The sequence below is a fragment of the Dipodomys merriami genome, unplaced genomic scaffold (genome assembly GCF_024711535.1).
Source record: "Dipodomys merriami isolate MVZ:Mamm:240054 unplaced genomic scaffold, mDipMer1.0.p SCAF_50, whole genome shotgun sequence".
Lineage (NCBI taxonomy): Eukaryota > Metazoa > Chordata > Mammalia > Rodentia > Heteromyidae > Dipodomys > Dipodomys merriami.
Window position 1 is genome coordinate 10,406,541 of NW_027206069.1, and position 18,981 is coordinate 10,425,521.

At 48.1% G+C, this 18,981-nt stretch overlaps 1 protein-coding gene across 4 annotated transcripts in view; it reads left to right on the forward strand.

The window, feature by feature from the left end:
* The window catches only part of LOC138810518 (tetratricopeptide repeat protein 7B), a 211,938-nt gene that overhangs the window by 166,478 nt on the left and 26,479 nt on the right, over positions 1-18,981 (forward strand). For 3 of the 4 annotated variants that reach the window (XM_069997742.1, XM_069997743.1, XM_069997745.1), the window contains 3 exons: positions 2,521-2,571; positions 10,712-10,852; positions 18,433-18,635. In XM_069997742.1, the coding sequence (XP_069853843.1) occupies positions 2,521-2,571; positions 10,712-10,852; positions 18,433-18,635 (395 nt within the window). The remainder of the gene's footprint in view (positions 1-2,520; positions 2,572-10,711; positions 10,853-18,432; positions 18,636-18,981) is intronic. The other variant, XM_069997744.1, reaches the window with a different exon arrangement.

An 18,981-nucleotide genomic window follows, 5' to 3' on the forward strand; every position in this document is an offset into this window, starting at 1 on the left:
CGCGCGCACACACACACACACACACACACACACACACACACACACAGCACAGGAACCAAGACCTTTACAATAAACCATTCACACCATCAGACACTCCTGACATTATCCATCTGCATGTTAATTATGCCTAACTTTGCTTTTATGGCAACTCCAATTATATGAAATGGAAGATGATGATGATATTTATAAACTGCTTAGGTTGCTTTTTAATCCACTTTAAAACAGACATTTTTTTCCTTAATATAATACCTAAGGACAGTTGCCAACTTGGGTTTTTCCAGAAAGATTGCTTTATTACATCATCTTTTTTGGAATTTATTTTAACTTTGTTTTTGATGGCACTGAGGATTGAACCCCGAGCCTCATGGCAGGCAAGCATAGATTGCTTGAGCTATGACTCCAGCCATCTTTTTTTCTTTTTCTTTTTTTAAGTTTTATAGTGGTTTTGGTTTGTTTTAGTTTTTGTGTGGGTTTGTTGTTGTTGTTGTTGTTTGTTTTATTTTTTGCTGCCAGTACTGGGGTGGGGCTTGAAATAAGGACCTAGATGCTGTACCTTAGCTTTTTCACTTGAGGCTGGTGCCCTACCACTTGAGCCACAGCTTCAGTTCTGACTTTTTGGTGGTAAATTGGTGATTAGAGACTCACAGACTTTCCTCCCTGGGCTGACTGCAGTTCTCAGATGCCAGCATCCCAAGTAGCTAGGATTACAGACATGAGCCATTGGCACTCAACTAGCTTAGTTTTTTGTTTAGTTTTGCTTGTTCTGGGGCTTGAACTCAGGGTCTAGGCATTATTCCTCAACTATTTTTCTCAGGGCTGGCACTCTCTACCACTTGAGCCACAACTCCACTTCTTGCTCTTTGGTGCTTAAAGAGTTTTATGGACTTTCCTTCCCAGGCTGGCTTCAAATCAAGATCCTCATATCTCAGCCACTCCCCCCTCCCCCCCAGCTAGGATTACAGTCATGAGCCACCAACCAGCACCCTACTAGTTTCATTTTTGAGATAAGGTCTTTGTAACTTTATCTAGACCTCAAATTCAAACTCCTTCTGCCTCTTCCTCCCTAGTAGCTAGGATTATAAGCATAGACCACCGTGCCCATTTTTACATATAATATAAAGACCCATTTCAAGACCATAGCATATGTCCCTGTTGCCCCATCTGCTCTGCAGATCAAGTCTACCTATCTCTATCCCTTGCCCATGTTTTTCCCATTGCATGCTGGGAACCATGTTCTTTCAAGCCTTTGGAGATGGCAGTTCTGGCTCTTCAACTGGGTCACCCCTCTCTGATTAGTCAGGAAGTTGGTGGGTGATGAGACAGTAGCCAGATGTTTTAGCTAACCTGAAGCTCTCAAGTCCTCCCTGAGGTACATTTAGTTAGTTAGAGAAGGGTGTACATTCTGAGTAATGAATTTTATTTTGGTGGTACTGAGGATTCTCTGTTTGTTGTGTTTTGCGGGGGAGGGGGTCCTGGGGCTTGAACTCAGGTCCTGGGTGCTGCCCCTGAGTTTTTGTACTCAAGGATAGCCCTCTACCACTTGCCACAGCTCACTTCCAGCCTTTTTGGCAATCAGTTGGAGATACGTGCCTCACAAACTTTCTGGTTTAGGCTGACTTCGAACCTTGATCCTCAGATCACAGCCTCCTGAGTTCCAGGCACCCAGCCAGTGGTATTGAGGTTTGAACTCAGGGCCTTAGACTCACTAGGCAGGTAGGTACTCAACCACCTGAGCTATACCTCCAGCCCTTTTTGCTGCTGTTGTTTTTCATATAGGATCTGTCTTCTAGCCAGCCAGTCTGGACTACCGTCTTCCTATTTATGCTTCCCACATAGCTGTGATGGCAGGCACACAGTACCACACCCAGCCTTTTATTGGGGATATAGAGGAATCATGAAGTTTTTGCCTAGGCTGTCCTCCAACTGCACTCTTCCTAATCCCAGCTTCCTGAGTAGCTAGCGTTACAGGCATGAGCTGCCACACCCAGCTATAAATGTAGATTTTTTTTCTTGACACCGTTGCATTGAACTTGAATCCCAAGTATTTTCTAGGACAAGCAGGTAGCCAAGGCTGAGGTCTTCTAACTCTCTCTCTCCCATCCTTTGACTTCCAAGGAATGAAAACTCGCCTAACCCTGCACATTGCTGGACTCAGAATTAGGGTTAATAAGTGGAAAGATTTGAAACCTGTTTGATTCATTAGTTTTCCCTTTTGGAATTTCCTGCTCTGGAAACAAGACATTACATGAATTAGTCAGTGTCCATGTGCAAGTAAACATGTAGATGTAGAAGGGAATGCCCCATTAGCCTCTCTTTTACTTTAGCTTTTTTTTTTTCTTAATTCATTGTTAGTGGAAAAATATATGTCACTGTTGAAATCTGATCCCAGACAGCCAGACTTACAGTTGGAAGGTTATCAGAACTCTTTGCTTTCTTAGCCTTACTTTTGGTGGTGTTTTTTTTTTTTTTCAACTGTTCTGTTTCTTGGTTTTAATTTTTGGTTTGATCTGTTGTTCCAAGGCAACTCTCCAGAAGCATACTTTCATGGTTTTCCCTCCCTTTTTTCAGTTAGTAAGTAGTTTACCAATCTATTAATCCTCCCGAGGGTCTCCACCATCACACTTCCCTCCCATGGAATCTGTGTTGTGGCTGTCCAGTGTGGGGAATGTGGGGACGATGTGGACATCTTGCTGCCGCCTGCCTGCCCACTCTGCCAGCTGGGGCCAGCTCTCCCGCTTTGCAGCCTGGGCTTCCACCCTGGGGAGCCAGTATTGCTCTGAGGACTACAAAGGAAAACCTGGGAGGAAAAGCCCCCTAGTCACGGCCATCAGTGGATAGTTGAGAAGGCTTCTGGCCCTGATCACGAGAGTACAGCTCCTAGCCCCCACACCCAAGGCAGGTCGCCTCCAAATTATAGGTGGACAGAACCAGTTGAATCTTGATATCCTTTCCAACATAGCACCACATACACAGAAAAAGCCAGAAGTGGCTCTGTGGCTCAAGTGGTAGAGCACTAGCCTTGAGCTGAAGAGCTGAGCCTCATGGGTGACAGAAAAATAAAATAAAATAAAAAAGCTAAAAGAGACTGAGCAGTTCTCTGGACATAGGATCACTTCTATTAAGTCAGTGGTGAGTGATTGCATTTAATAAGGGTGTTTCATTTGAACACATATTTTAGGGAAATCATCCTCTCCTGCCTAGATATTTGTGATTTACATTAAAAGCTCAGGTAGGTCCTTTTAAAAAAAAATCAAGACTCTTGACATTGACCTAGTATTCATGAGCTAATTTCATCTTTTTTTTTTTCCTCTATGGAATTAATGTTCCTTTGATTACATTTGGGAAGCTGCTGATGGCTGTGATGTTCTAGTGAATTTGAACAGCCAGAGCCTTTAGCTTATGGCAAATTCCTGCTCTTATCCCAAGGAGTTGATTCCCCTCTGAAATTCAGCTCTGCCTACATGTGGCTTCACTCATGGTTTAGAAACAATCCATAATAGCAAAGAGGCTGGTCTGAGTATTGGCTTCACTTTAGAGCTCTTCTTCAAAAAACAAAAAACAAACTCTTTTAATATTGAGTTCTACAGAGACATTTTTAAAAATCTTGATTTTTTTTTCAGAAAATCAGGCTACATTAAAACCCCTCAAACAGCCGTTATTGCTCAAAGTGAGGCTCAATGTGTCTATACTAGAGCCTTGGATAGTTTCCATGGAAACAGCTCCACTCCCTCAGCAGCGGGGAACACTGAGTTCAAGGGTCAGCTCTACCAGGAACCCTGCACTTCGTTTTATCTTTCTGGACTTTAGTTTCCTCATCTTGACAACTACAAGTTTAATACTTACTCCATTTATGGTTTACCAGTTATTGGTGCTGGGTTTAGGGTCCAGCCAGGAGCCTTTCTCCCTGAGACGTGGCTCCCCAAGAAGCCTCCCCCCACCTATCCACCCCGAGGATGGAAGGTGTGGGAGAGGCTGGGCACTGCTCCAGAGCTGCTGTCATGTGGGGGAGAAATGTATGCTTATGTGTCATTTCCCTCCCAGCACATGCTGGAATCCCATATTCTTTTTTTTGGGGGGGGGGGTCTGGTTGTGGGGCCTGAACTCTGGGTCTGGGCGCTGTCCCTCAGCTCTTCAGCTCAAGGCTAGTCCTCTACCACTTGAGTCACAGCGCTACTTCCGGCTTTTTTTTTCTTTTTGCTTATGTGGTGCTGAGGAATCGAACCCAGGGCCTCATGCATGCAAGGCAAGTGCTCTACCACTGAGCCACCTTCCCAGCCCTGGAATCCCATATTCCGTGTAGTAACAATATTCAAAAATTCAGCCATGATATAGATATGTAACCCTTTGCAGTGAAAGCCTTTTTTCTTATTGTTTGGATAAATTAATATTCATTTAATATGATTCCCCTTAATTAACTCTGTGGTGTCATTCTTTAAGCAAGGCTGAGTGAGATGACAGGAGATTGACAAGGCAGAAAGTGTGATGCTCAGATGCAAGTGAGTGTCCAGAGTTAGAGTAGCGCCAGGCCTGGCAGACTTAGCCCTGATGCCGAAGTCAGAGTCACACACTGGGGTGGAGGCCCAGAGCACTGCCACGCTGAGCAGCAGCCTCATGAATATGCAGCGGGGCAGGTTAGTGGGCAGGAAGCATCTGCCCTCTGTAGTCCTGCAGAAGGTACTGTCTCCAGCCCAGAGCCACGGGTGTGGCACACCCGGACAGCTGGCTCCCTTCCGCACGTGTGTGAATGGCTTCCCCCACGCTTCCGTGTGACCACCGGCAGCATGCTACGTCTACCCGCATGCCCACTTTCTCCCTGTCTTAGTGGGGTCCTGCCCTGTGTTCCTCAGACAGAGCTTTCCCTTCCCAGAAGACATGTTGCATCAGGGCTAACCGTGATGGATGCTGTCGGAGTCACTGGGCGATTGTGACACTGTGTCAGAGCCGCGGGGGTGGCTGCCACAGTGTCTTCTTTACTCGGGGTGGGGAAAGAGTCCCGCCCCGCTGGCCCATGGTGGATAGACCGAGCAGAGAGGAGAGGGAAGCACGCACAGATACATTGGAAAGAGATCCATGTAGTAAAGGGGTCACAGCCTCTCTCCAGCCTTCCCAGAAAAACAAGGCCACCCTCCAGCAAACACAGGACTGGTTCCTGGGGGCTGGAGGGAGGGGACCAAAATAGGCCTAATTTAGGGGGACAAGGGCCTGGCTGCAATGAAAATGGCCTCCCTTATCTCTTCCTCTTCCTCCCAAAGTTAAGTGACTAGCCGTCATCAGTCCTCCCCTTCTTCAACCCAAGACATCCTGATCCGAGGGGCAGGTGGCAGGTGTGGTGACAGCAGCTGTGGCTGCCAGCTCACTGCGGTGTTGGCTAGACGTAGCTCGGAGCCCTGTCTTGAGAATCAGACATTCTCTTCCTGTGAAAAATGAACATTTGTCCTCGGGCTGGCAGAACGCTCAGTCATTCCGATTGCTCTTGAGGGTCTCTGGTTGTGAGGAGATGAAATGGCTGCTTTCCTCCTTGTTCTAACGGTTTTGGGGACATGTTTTCTAAGCAATAGAAGCTGAATAAAGTCTGCTGATAGATAATGTGGACCCATTTGGGGACTTGGAGAAAATAAAGCCCAGATTCATTAGCAGCAGGTCATTTCCACATGCCTGACAACACCCTGGCTCAGGTTCTTTTAAGGAAAAACAAAACCTGGGGAGGGCAGGCATCTGCTGCAGCAGCATGGAAGAATGTGGGTGACAGGTGGAAGTGGGACTTGGGGCAAGGCCACATGTGCTTATCATTCCCCAGATTCACTCACAGGAGGCACCTGAGCTAGACCTCCAGGGCTGGGACACAAAAACCCTGCCCAGAATCCTGAGAACCCACGTCACACGTGGCTCCTTTTACACACAATCTAACCCCCAACTCTGCTACAGGTCACCAGGTAGGAAGCATTCCAGCTGATATCTAGTTCACCTTCTCCATGCCCAGATGTGAGGGGACAAAGGACTCCAGATGACTATCCCCTGCCCGACACCACCAGATAGAAAAAGGCAGCTGGGACAGGGCAGTCCTACATAATGACTGAACTCCTTCATTATTGGGCCTTTTGCTTAACTAAGATGATTGGCTGTGGGATCCCTTATGATGATAAGCTTGGGTGGTAAAATAGGGCCCATAGGAATTGTTCCGTTTGAGGGGTGTGTGTATGTGTGTGTGTGAGAGAGAGACAGACAGACAGACAGACAGACAGACAGACAGACAGAGACAGAGAGGAGGAGGGTGGGAGAGAAATCCACCATAGAGGTCTCTTTCCCTAGCTGGAAAAAGAGTTCTGGCAAAGTTTCAGCTGCCAAGCAGTGAGAGTGTTCGTGTCACACTCATGCCTTCAGAACGTGACTTCACAGTGCCCTGAGGTCAGTGGAGAAATGTCTTTCCACAGCACCTGATGCCACACACATGGTGGTCCAGGAGGGGGCCTACAAAACCCCGCAGCTGGAGGCATTGCTCAAGTGCTAAAACGCTTGCCTCCCAAGTGTCATGCCCTGGGTTCAGTTCCTCTCACTGAGGGAGGAAGGAAAGAAGGGAGGGAAGGAGGAACAGCAAGCAGGAAGATTGTGGATTCAAGCTTGGAACCATTCCTCAAGTAGCACTTTGCCTTTGTATCCAGTGACTAACAGTCTTTTCTCATTAGGGTCTAAGTAGGAGAGCAGAGGAAGCCCTGGCTGAGGAAATTCACATCATCTCAACCCTGAACCCCTTGTACAGGGAGATCACAGACCCTGGGCCAGATTTTGAGAGGTGTTCTCACGTTCAGGTCATTTTGTTTCCCAGTGGCTTTTCCAAGCCTCTGAGTTCTGAAGGAAGGGGCACATTATCTCTTTGGTGTGGGATACGGCTGTGGCCACACAGCTGCCCGCCCCCAAGGTCGCGCAGTGATAAGCACTTCTCAAGTTAGTTTGATAAATAAGAGATGTCCGCAGTCCTGGCAGGTTGCCTGTCTGTTGAACCTGATTATCTGGAAACTTACTTCTGCAGAGTCTTGGATTTCAGTTTGGGATTATATCCTCTAGTCTTCCTTCTGATTCCCTTTTAAAGCCCCAGTGTGTTCATTTCCACTCTAGGCCATGCACATTGCAAGGCATGCGCTCTACCGCTGAGCTACCTTCCCAGCCCAGGCCATGCACATTGCAAGACTGCATTTGCTTCAGTGAGGAAGAAAAGAGATCGCATACATGCTAGAACTAGCATTTTCTTGTTTACCTACACAAATCAAAATCTAGAAAATATACTGACACCATTTCAGACTTAAGGAACAAGAAGGTACATGTTGTCATGGTATGTTTTCAGCCCCCCGAATTCTAATGCAGTGGCTACATTTTTTATTTATTGTGCTGTTGCTGAGAATTGTAGATGCCAGCAGTTACTGCATATGTTTACTGTTACTGTTAGCTGCTACTATGAATCTACTATAATGCTATATCTGTATTTCAGAACAAGAAGGCTTTCTGTAGTAAGAAATTAGCTAAGAAGGAAATAAAACTGTATTTCTGATAAAACACAATTCTTTTTGTTTAATTGGCTGGTTATGTCAGAGAGAAGAAAGTCACTAACGCCAGTGTTTAATTTGAACTGAGCTCTGTCATTTTCAGTTCAGCAGCAGTGCTATACTGGAAAGATCTCTGAGGTGATGAAAGTTTTGACCTTCCATCCTTGACTAGAGAAGAGGTCTAGAGCACACAGACACATACCCTAAAGAGGGACTACTCTCTGTCCATTGTTCTGTAAGGTTGTGGCTCTTGATATGATTCATTCATTCATTCATTCATTCATCCATCCACATTCCACAAAATATGACCTGAGATCTAGGATGGGCCTGGTGTTGTTAGTCTTTGAAAATCCTTAAGCAGATGACATATACCTGTTCTCTAACATCACATAGTCTAGTAAGAAGGACAGTTACATCAACTGTAAAGCCTGTGGTCTGTACAGGGATAAAGACACCCACATGGAAGCACCAAGAACCTGAGGCCTAGCTTCGCCCAGGGATAGATGGAGGCTCACAGCACTCAGACCAGGATTTGAATCCTGGTTTTATCTTGGAGTGGATGTAGGATTATAGGCTGTTACTGAACCTCATTAAGTCGTGGTTTTGTCATCTAATGAATGCAGATGACATTGCTATGGGATTATTTAAATAGTCTATACAAAATGCTAATGACCGGGCCCAAAACATAATTTGTTCCCCAAACCTGATGACTATCACCATTATAGGTACCATCGTCATCATCATTGTCATCATCATCATCACCATTTAACCAACCTCATTCATAATAAATGCATTACTGTACTCCAAGTTAATTAGTTTAGTCATATATAAATGTTACGAAGAGGAAGAACTTTGGCAGGAGTTCTGATTAGTTCCTTTGTGGGCCAAACAAAATAATGGCTCCACAAAGCAAAATCAGCCCCTCTAAAAGCCATAGATCCTTGTAGCAAAAGATCTGGTGGAACATGAGTAGGATTTTTCTATGGCAGTAATTTGACACAATTTATAAAAGACTCTAACAAGGGAATATTTTAAACACATCTCACTTTAGTTTCTAATGAGGTAAATGCCAATAGATAAAAGCCATATAAATCTTTTCATGGTCTTTAATAATTTTTCAGAATCCAGAAGGGATTCTGTGAGACCAAGACAACTGAGAACCACTCTCTCAGAAAACAAGGAGCCTTGTTCTTGGAACCTTATTCTCCAGATGACCATCAGGTTATAGCAAGTGGAAGGGCTCAGGCCACAGTCTGTGTCCAGCTTCTCTTCACCATGAGTCCTATCCACTTCTGCCCATCTCGGCAGGTTTTCCATCTTAACTGCTTATATGAATCACTTGGGATGATCCATAAGTACGTGCCCAGCCCTGTTCCTTGGGTTGTGCCTCATTTAGTCTGGAGTATAGCTATGACATGATGAGTTTTTAAATCCCCACGTATCTGCCACATGAAGTCAGGGGTGAGAGCCCTGGTTCAGGGTAACCAATGAGAAGCCACACCAGCTTGGTGGTCATGGCACAGAGTAGCAACCACAAACCTCCAGATTATTCATTTCATTCATCTTTGCCAGGGAAACTACCTCAGGTCCTTTTTATGTTAAAGATAGGATTTCCTGTAAAAAAAAAAAAAAAAAAAAAAGAAGACCAAAATTGTTTACAGTAGTTTAATCATTTTGAATAGAGTTAGGCATACTTCAGAGGCCCCTCCCATGTCATAATGTCATCAGTTAGGGTCTTTTTAGTTTGGCCACATTTTTCTCTTCTTGGCTAGCACCTTTCCCTCTCTAGTACTCCTCCCAGTTGTCCTGTCTGCCTGTGGATGTCCTCAGAAGGTAGAATGCCTTGCCTTCCATCCACCAAACCTCCACTAAAGTTTTGAGTGTATTTATAGGAAGCTATATAAATATTGTGTTGAAATAATGAAATGGCTACCAGTAGCCAGTTGCTACTGTAAAGGTTTTTTGTATGCATGACAGGGTTTCACTCTGTATCCACAATGGCCTGGAACTCAGTACGTAATCCAAACTGGCCTTGAACTCACAATCCTCTTGCCTACGCCTCCTGAGTGCTGGGATTAGAGGTGTGTACTACTACATACACCCAGCTTGGAGTTCCTTTATTGTGCACTCAGAATCCCAGCTACAATTATGTTTATAATCACAATTCTGTATTATCTAGAGTCTAGCCAGCTCAGCTTATTTGCATAGCCAGCATTTACATATTAGCATTGTTTTCAACCTCATGAGACCTTGACAAGTTGCCACAAACCATGTTGAAATGGTTTTCTCCGTATCAAACTTTCTGACAAATTATAAATTCAGAATTGCTTCAGGTCAGAGTCAGTATGGACAGTTTCAGATTTCTGAAACCGCACCTGCAGGAGTGAATGTTGGAAGGAGGGAGGGGATGGGGTCCATTTAAGGAGGTGGTCTCCCCCCCATCACGGTCCCCAGGGGCCACCATTCCATTTTGACTATTGGACCACATCTATGCTTTGCCTGGTGAATGTGTTCAGTGGCCCTCTTTCCTTAGTCTTTCAGGTTTTATGGAACAGTTAGGTGGCGGTCTAAGCAGCTTTGGCGTAAAAACCATCCTCCACTCATTTACTGCTAGACTTAAGCACAGACATGTGCTATACTCAGGGCAGAAGTGTGCTCTCTCTGTGGTTTATATCCATGTCATAGGCTGTCACTCCCAGTCCAGGGTTATGGCTGTCCACTCGTGAAGGCCAGGCTGCTCTGATGAGACAGGGAAGTCCTGCCCCTGCCCTCTCCCGTATGGTTGCTAAGTTTCAGCCCTTAGTGGGTGCTTTGGAACATCCCTTTGTAGCCCTTCTTCTCTGTGTGTGTTAACACTTGCCCACTCGCTGTGTGTCTAGCTGACCGCCCCGCCCTGCTCTCACACTGCCGCTGAGCTCCTGAAGGGCGCTCAGCGTAGCATGTGCCCTGTGTGTTGACTAAATAACAGCTGAGCAACAGGATGGGAGAGAGGTCCCAGACCGTAATGATTGTCCCCATTTCTTTACGGACAATAACTCAGAAACATCCTGGGGAAGGGGTGTGTGTACGTCCGCGCTAGTGTCTGTGTATGGGGGCGGGGTCCTTTGTCTGGTGTGTGGTTGGTGCTCCACCCTTTCACCCCTGATGCCATCTTCTCAACCCCCCCCCCACAGGCTCCATCCATGCCACATCAGTAGCAGCCTCAAGAGTGGAGCAGGCACTGTCGGAAGTGGCCTCGTCCCTGCAGAGCAGCGCCCCTAAACAGGGCCCACTACACCCCTGGATGACCCTGGCACAGATCTGGCTCCATGCAGGTACTGCTCTGCCCCCTCTAACCCCTCCTCCATGGCGCTTTGGCCCAACTACCACAGGCTCTCAGCGAGCCCAGGACCCCTCCTCTGTCAGGAGAACAAGGTTCTTGAAGTCAAGCACCAAGCTGGTACTGTTTCTATACAGACACCCTGAGTCACTCTGCATCTCTCCATCCCTTCCAGAGCCTACACCTGGCCCAAAGCAGGCAAATTGAATCAGGCTTAGGACTCCGAGAGAGTTTGTCACGTAGCATACAGCGCTACACCCCTTCAGACTTTGTGGGTAACTTGAGTGAAATCCCAGCAGATTAGAGCTGAGTTTTGTCTTTACCTCAGTTTCTTCATCTGCGTGGTGGAGTTAGAATAGCACCTGTCTCGTAGGTCTTAGCACATCCTGGCAGTCAAATCTCAGAGTCACCAGGAGAGGGGACCGGGGGATGGGGGTGGCGCATTGATGGCTCAGTTGTCTCTATCGGGACCAGGGCAGAGCAGTGTGTTTAGTCTCTCCGCTTCTCTCGACTGGCACCTCTGGTCACCCACAGAGAGGGAGGCTGTAGCAGCTGCCATTGATTGGGAAGCCAGCCCAGAGCAGGGACAGTCGCCCTTGTCCTGGTTTCATGTGGCCGTCAGCTGGCTCAGCAATTGCTGCCTCACAGCTGGAAATCCCAGCACTCAGCCTCTGTGCATGGAGAATCCCACCCTACCCAGGCTCCCGGAGGATGGCTGCCAATGTACTTGCAGGTTTCTATTTCTGTGTGAAAGGTAGCATTTGTCCCTCAGGCTTAATCACACATCCACATGACCTGGATGAGCCTTCCAAGGCCTATGTGGCTGAGAAGGGCGTGTTGCCCACCAGTCTTCTGTCTGTTTACCCCTCTGTTTACTGCCAATGCCAGTCGTGTGATGCTCACCCTTGTGTACCACCATTGGCAGACCTGTGCGCATGACAGCGTGGCTAGATTTACCTGGCTCTGAAATCACAAAGCGTAACCCAGTCAGCATTTTCTGTATTGACATCTTTAATTGAGCCATAACAACTAGCATCAATTAACAAATTATATTCTTCAGAGCAGAAGTACAAAAGAGGGCTGATTCATGCTTGTGCTATTGTTCCCTACGGCACACGCTCCCCAGCCTTGGGCCTGGAGCCAGAGGGGTCACAGACAGGCTGCCTTGAAGAGCTGGGGCTCCGTAGGAAGACCTTCTCCCCGGCTCTCTGCCCAAACAACCCACTCACCACATAGGATTCTGACATGGTACTGTTCCATCACATCCATGAGGTAGTGACCCTGAGGGCCAGACAGGAAAAGAGTGAGGTTTGGTGTGCAGGCCCAGGAAGCCCAGTGGAACACACAGGGCTGGTGGAGAGCAGGGCTGGCTTTCACGCCAGGCTTGAGTTTTCCAAGGCTACAGTGTAAAGCTTGAGAGACAGATGAGCATGCTTCCAGGTAGACCTGTTGTTGACCACTGTTACAAAACAGCTGCTGCTTCTCCTGCTTGCTTCCTGGAGAATGGGATGATCCAAGGGCCACACGCCCCAGAGAGCTTTGCCTGGTAGCCCCTATCTCTCCCACAGCTATCCAGACACTTTACCCCTCTTTGCATGGCTTGACATGACTGTTAGGGAAGATTTTTGTTTTGTTTTATTTGGGGGGGTTTCTTTTTGTAGTACTGGAGTTAGAACTCAGGGCTTCATGCTTGCTATGTCGGAGTTCCACTACTGAGCCACACCTCAAATCCCCCTTTTATTTATTTTTCTTTTTGCACTGATTATTTTGTGATAGGGTCTCACCTTCTGCCTGGGCCTGGACTGTGATCCTCCTATTTTATACCTTCTACTGTAGCTAGGATGATAAGCATTCACTACTGTATCTCTTCCTTTGAGATGGAGTCTTGGTGAACTTTCTTGCCCAAGCAGGAACTGCAAACCTCCCAATCACAGCCTCCCACTTAGCTGGGATTGACAGGCACACACCACCACGCACAGCTCTTTGAGAAGGAGTCTTCTTGCCTTGGCTGGCCTCAAATTGCAATCCTCCTGGGGAGGAAATTTTTATAGTTACCCTTGATCTTTTACGTCATCCTAGAAGCTCTCTCATTGTTATGATCTCTAGGACAGAATAAAGATCTCATTACTAGTTAACCAGTATGACTTTACTATTCAACAGTACTAACTGAAAATGCTATGTTTGTCTTAAGACTCTGGCAGAGGTACTATGCACTCGTGGTGAGCTCTGCTGGCAGCATGAATGGATAAGGCCAAGTAGCATCTTGGAATGCGTGCTACATGGACTCCTTCAAAGTGGTGACGATGGAATCAAGATTAGAATTCTGTCACATATTCATGTACTCTTTAAAGAGGTAAATTCAGAAGAAAACAGACAGATTCCATTCAACTGCCGGGTGCCATATGTGCCTTGAGCTCTGTTCTCAGAGTACTGAGAGGAAAAATAAAGGTGACCTCATTGACAGTTCACAGGAACCAGGTGCCATCTGCTCTGTGTGCCCATCGTCAAGACTGCCACACTCCATCAACTTGGCAGCTTTGGAGAAAACTGATGAAGGCCCAACCCCCAGGTCAGGGTGTTTCTGTGGCAATTGCAGCTCCTTCTCTCACTTGTTTTTCAGTGAACTGAGTGTGGTGAGAGCCTGTGATGGCTCTTGGCACCCAGACGTCTATAATAGTTTTGTGATGTACCTGTAACTCTAGGAAGGCAGGGACTGCTTCTGTCTCCATGACCACTGAGCTAGAGCCTGGCACTGACCAGATGCTTGGAGGTAATGTATTAGTAAGGTCAAGAGTATGAAATGAGGATTAGAGAAGGGTTCTGGACCACACTGGTTGGCTCTGAAATCAAGTTTCTCAACATGCGAGCCATGCAACCTCAGGCAAATGACTTGCCAGCTGTGCTTTGCTTTCTTCATGCTGGTGGGGGGGGGGGGGTAAATAAGGGTGTCTGTGCCCTGCTCGGTTATGATGAAGATGAAACACGTGAAGATGTGTGGTATCCTTAGAATCCTATCTGACACACCACATGGTGCTCGCTCAGTGTCAGCTATCTGCAAGCTGTATACCATTCACCAAACCCTTCCGGGAAGAAGAGGCTGGAGGGTGGAGCTGGCAGAACTGCATTTCATCCCACAGGTGCACCCTTGCTGTGGCTCACATGCTACGTGTCTGGCATCTCCTTCTGGTAGACCAGCCCCAGGGCTGCCCCTCAACCCTATGGATGCAGTGTCCTGGAGCCTGGGAAGAGCCAGGGACAAGGGAAGGGAAAGGAGGACAGACAAGGCTAGAACCAAGGAATTTGGGAGAATTCGGGAGAGCATCTAAATTCCCAGCAGAAATCAGAAAATCTGATCTTGCACATCTAAGAATAGCCACTGGTTTCGGCTGTGAGAGGTGCCAAAGTGAAAGCTATAATTATTAGTAAGTAACAAGCAGAAATTAACCACCTACTGCCAAAGCATTTTTAGCTGCCATCTCAACGTAGGACTTCAGAGATGGGTACCCAGAAGCTGACTGGCTTGGAAGGGCTCTGGCTCAGTTAGTATGGTTGTATGAGGTTCTGGTGGCTGATAGTGAGGCTTTTGGCCTAAAGTGCATGTTTTACAGGTTCTGGATTGGGGTGCAGCACCCCTGTGCTGTGCTCTGGTTCCCCTAACTTCTGCTCTTTGACAGTGCTCACAGGGTAGAGGGAAGCCCCTCCCTCTGCCATTCTTTATAAGACATGGCACAAATGGTACCATGAGATACTTAGCACTTCAGGAAAAGCAAGAATTGGGCAGTTGCTGTTAAGATATCATGGGATTTCCAGGTGCCATAAGAAAAGCTAGATGAATAAAAATTTTTAAGCTTTTGGGAGAAAAGACTGACAAAAAGCATAAAATTAAAATGGAAGAAATATTTGTAACACCTATCCTAGACACAAGGCAAATTTCTTTGATACATGGTTACAAATTAAAAAGGAAAGCTCAAGCTAGGTGCCTGTAATCCTAGCTATCAGGAGGCTGAGACCCGATCATCATGGTTCAAAGCCAACTTGGGCCACAAAGTTTGTGAGATTCTTATCTCCAAATAACTACCAAAAAAAGCTGAACATGGGGCTAACTCAAGTGATGGAGTGCTAGCCTTGAGCAAAAAAGCTAAGGAACAACACCCAGGTCCTGAGTTCAACCCGAGCGTCCATCCCGCCCCCCCTCCATCCCCCCCACACACAGACAAAGCTCCCTCCTGCTAAATGTGGGAATGGAGATAAGGCAGCAAAGGCAGGACTGAGGGACAGGAAGACAGTGATAGACCTTGATCCAGGTGACAGTAAGTGCAGGAAGGGTATATCTGATATCCCATTCAAGGAAGAGCCAATTGGTCTGGTTGATGAGTGAGACCTAAGGAGTGAAGGAAAAGAGGAATCCAGGAAGAATATTGGATGCTAGGCTTGAGTCCATCGGTGACCAGAGGTGCTATTATTCCCAAGTTAGGGAAGAAGAGAATCCAGAGTCCTGTTTGGACCTTCATGTGTCAGATTCCTGAAAACTCACTTCTGGCCATTGTGCCTATGTCAGTCACATTTCTGTTGTGACCAAATGCCTGAGGTCGCTCAAAGGGAGGAAAGATTTAGTTTGGCTCACATTTTCAGAGGTTTCAGTCCACAAGCAATTGGCACCATCTCTTTTAGGCTGCAGTGAGTTAAAGCGCCATGGCCCAGAGCATGTGGTCGAGCAGTCTGCTCAGAGAGGAGGAAGGGTCTGAGGACACCCCAGTGAGGACTTCCTCCACCCAGGGGCCACCCCCTCAGAGCCCATTCAGTATGAACTTGATCCCGTGATCCACTCACCTGGCAGTCATGCCAGCAGCTGGGAACCAAGCCTTCAACACATGTGCGTTTGAGGGGACCCTTCAGATCCAGACCCTTAGCAGTGTCTGGGCTCTTGCATTTGAGCTTAAGATGGGAGCAGCCCCCAGCCAAACATTTGGCTGCCACATCTGCCTCTGGAGCACAGGCCCTGTCAGTGCGGCCCCTCCCCCAGCCTCTAGGATGCTGAACAGACCTTTTCCCCCTCCCTTATTATCTGGCCTAAGTCTGTCTGTCTTCCACTTCCTCCTTTAGAGGAACGGTCACAAGTGGCCTGATGTTTATAATGATACGATAATGAATAAGGTACCTGGCACCCATTTGGTCTCACTGAGGGCCCTCGTGAAACAGGACTTACAGGGACACTGTCGTGAGATGGTTAAGGCCTGTTATTAGCCTTCTGTCCCTGTTCCCCACACTGAGCTTCCTCCATGACCTCACTGGGAAGGCTCAGTACCTCACCACCCACATATAACTCCAGGTCTGGGGATCCTGCACATGTCCACAGTCTTGCCCCCTAAAATGGAAGCAAGTCAGAGCCAAGAGGACAATGAAAGGGACATTCTGTGCCACCAGGCTCAGGGGTCAGGGGCAGCCCAAAGCACGCATTCACCCCACCTGGCAAGTGCTTGAAGGGAATTATGTTACTGAAGACACCGGACAGCCCTGACGGTGTCTTTTTGAGGGTTTTGCCTGAGCCAGACTGAGGACGGAAGTGCCTCCCTCATTCCCATAGGTCCCCTGTGTTTCCCTGTTGAGTCAAGTCTCCTGAGAAGATGAGGCAGGTGTGGCCTGGCATTCGCCACCCGAGAGCTCGGGAAGTTGTGTGTGAACTGCCCAGGTTTCCACGATTGTTTTCTGTAAGTCCCTGTGCCAGTCTGTCACCTCCTATGCTCTCACCATGGAAGAGACTGGAGGATGGGATAGAAGGACAGAGAGAAGGCCCAGGGCGGTGCCAGGATAAGGCGCACTTTCTCAGTCTGGTGTGTATACAATCACCAGGCATGTGGGAGTGATAGAGTGATAGCCTTGAGCAAAAACAACAAAAAAGCTCAAGGACTGTGCCCAGGCCCTGAGTTCAATCCCCAGGATTGACCAAAGAAAAAGAAGGGAAAGGAAGTAGGGGTACAAGGTGTGGGGGAGGGGCAGGGCCAACAGGCTGGTCAGAGAGGGTTCAGCAGGTGGAGCTGAGAGGAAGGGCTAAGGGGAGGGGTGGACCTTATCCTCACAGCCCCAGGGCCCACAGACAGAAGCACCAAGGCCTTAGGAGGGGGGAGGGGAGGAGTGACGGGAGCATCTGCTGTGATCCAGCAACTTCTGAGTATGAAAAAAAAATAATGAACTTACCTTTTTTTATCCCCCTTCTTTTTTTTTTGGCATTTCTCTCTTTTTATTATTGTTGTTATTGTTTTAGTTGTGTGTTTGGGGTTTTTTTGGTTGGTCCTGGGGCTTGAACTCTGGGCTGCAGGCTGGCTTTGAACCGTGATCCTTAGCTCTCAGCCTCCTGAGTAGCTAGGATTACAGGTGTGAGCCACTGGAGCCCAGCTGTTTCTTTTTTAAGACAGGATCTCACTATGAAGTTCAGGCTGGTCTGGAACTCTATGTTGCTTCAGCCTGCTGAGTGCTGGGAGATTATAGGGGTATACCACCATGCCCAGTTTAATGTTTCCCTTTCTGGGTGCCTCTGTGTAGTATAATGAATATATTAGTTCCTATATCCATGTAAATAACTTGGAGATAGATAAGGGATGAAACCAGAGGCAAGCGAGGGGCTTTCCTGAAGGTAGCAGGATGACAGAGCCCAGGCAGAGCAGCCACTGAAGAAAGCGCTGGGCCACAGGAGCAGCAGATGTGGCTGCTGTGGAAAGAAAGGGGAGAGAGGCTGCAGTGTCTTTGAAGCCTCTGGTCCAGCCAAGGAGAAAAATGGTTCCAGGCTCAGACAAGACCTTGGGAGAAGAGGCCTAGGGGCAAGACCCTGTGTTCCTACCCAGACACATGAGTAGACACACACTAGGGACTTGGAAATGCATGAGAGGCTATGATGATGGTGATTCTCTACACAGAGGCAAGAAAGTTGAGGCCAGAGTCTGGCAGAATGGTCATTTTCCTGCTTGTTCGGAAAGCAGCCTGCTCTCTCTCAAAGGCTTTATGGATATTGACAGTGGAGGATCTCCAGGGTGCACTAGCTTTCTCCAGAGGGGGTTGAGTCTGGTGGAGCAGCCATTTTATTTCAAATGTGTGCATGGCCCAGTGCCTTGGAATATGCTTTGGGCCTCAGAAGAGCAGGCCAGAAGGTAGAGCTGTGTTCCTGTGAGGGATGTGCGCCTCAGGCCTGCCTGACCCTACGCTCCTGCCAGTCCTTTCTCTGTAGCGGTCGGAGCTGAGGGCAGAGCCAGGACTGCCTCTGTCCAGATGCTGAAGTGCCCGAGGTGGTCCCCGGTGGCGGTGTCCTCAGAGGCTGTAAGCAAGACCTCACTCTCCTCTGCTGGGTGCTGACATATGGCTACCCTGCAAGGCCCACTGCCAGAGCGACTGAGTCCCTGAGCAGGACTGGGCACAGGAGACCATTGGCCTCCATCCACAAGGGTAGGGGACCAGCTGGCTCTGGGCCTTGCCAGATGCCCATGGGGGGAAATGCAAAGGTCCCCAAGCAGAGTAACAGCTGCTCACAGGACCCAGGACAGGAGGGAACCAGCACTGCATCTGATCTCTGCTCTCCTCCCACAGCTGAGGTCTACATCGGCATTGGAAAGCCCGCAGAAGCCACGGCCTGCACCCAAGAAGCTGCCAACCTCTTCCCCATGTCCCACAACGTCCTGTACATGCGGGGCCAGGTGGCTGAGCTCCGAGGAAACTTCGATGAAGCCCGGCGGTGGTATGAAGAAGCCTTATCCATCAGCCCCACCCACGTGAAGAGCATGCAGCGACTGGTGAGTCTGGGCCTGAGCCTAGATGCCCGCCCCCTCTCTGGAATTTGGGCTCCCCTTGGAAGTAGCAGGTGTCTTGGCCCCCCTAAACCCTTGGTTTCCAAAGGTCAAGTTCCAGGTTCCAGGTATCATGGGGCGGTCCGGGCCCAGGCCCTCTGTGAAAGCAGCCTGGTTTATCAAAGGCTTTGTGGATGTTGACAGTTGAGGATCTCCAGGGTGCATAAGGACATTCTTGTAGTCCTGGGCACTGTCGTTGTCATCTTGGTTTCTGCATTGCTTGCAGCAGCCACCTTGAGGGAGGAGTATCCACCCCCTAAGACTTTGGTTCAAAGGTCAGAACACGTACACC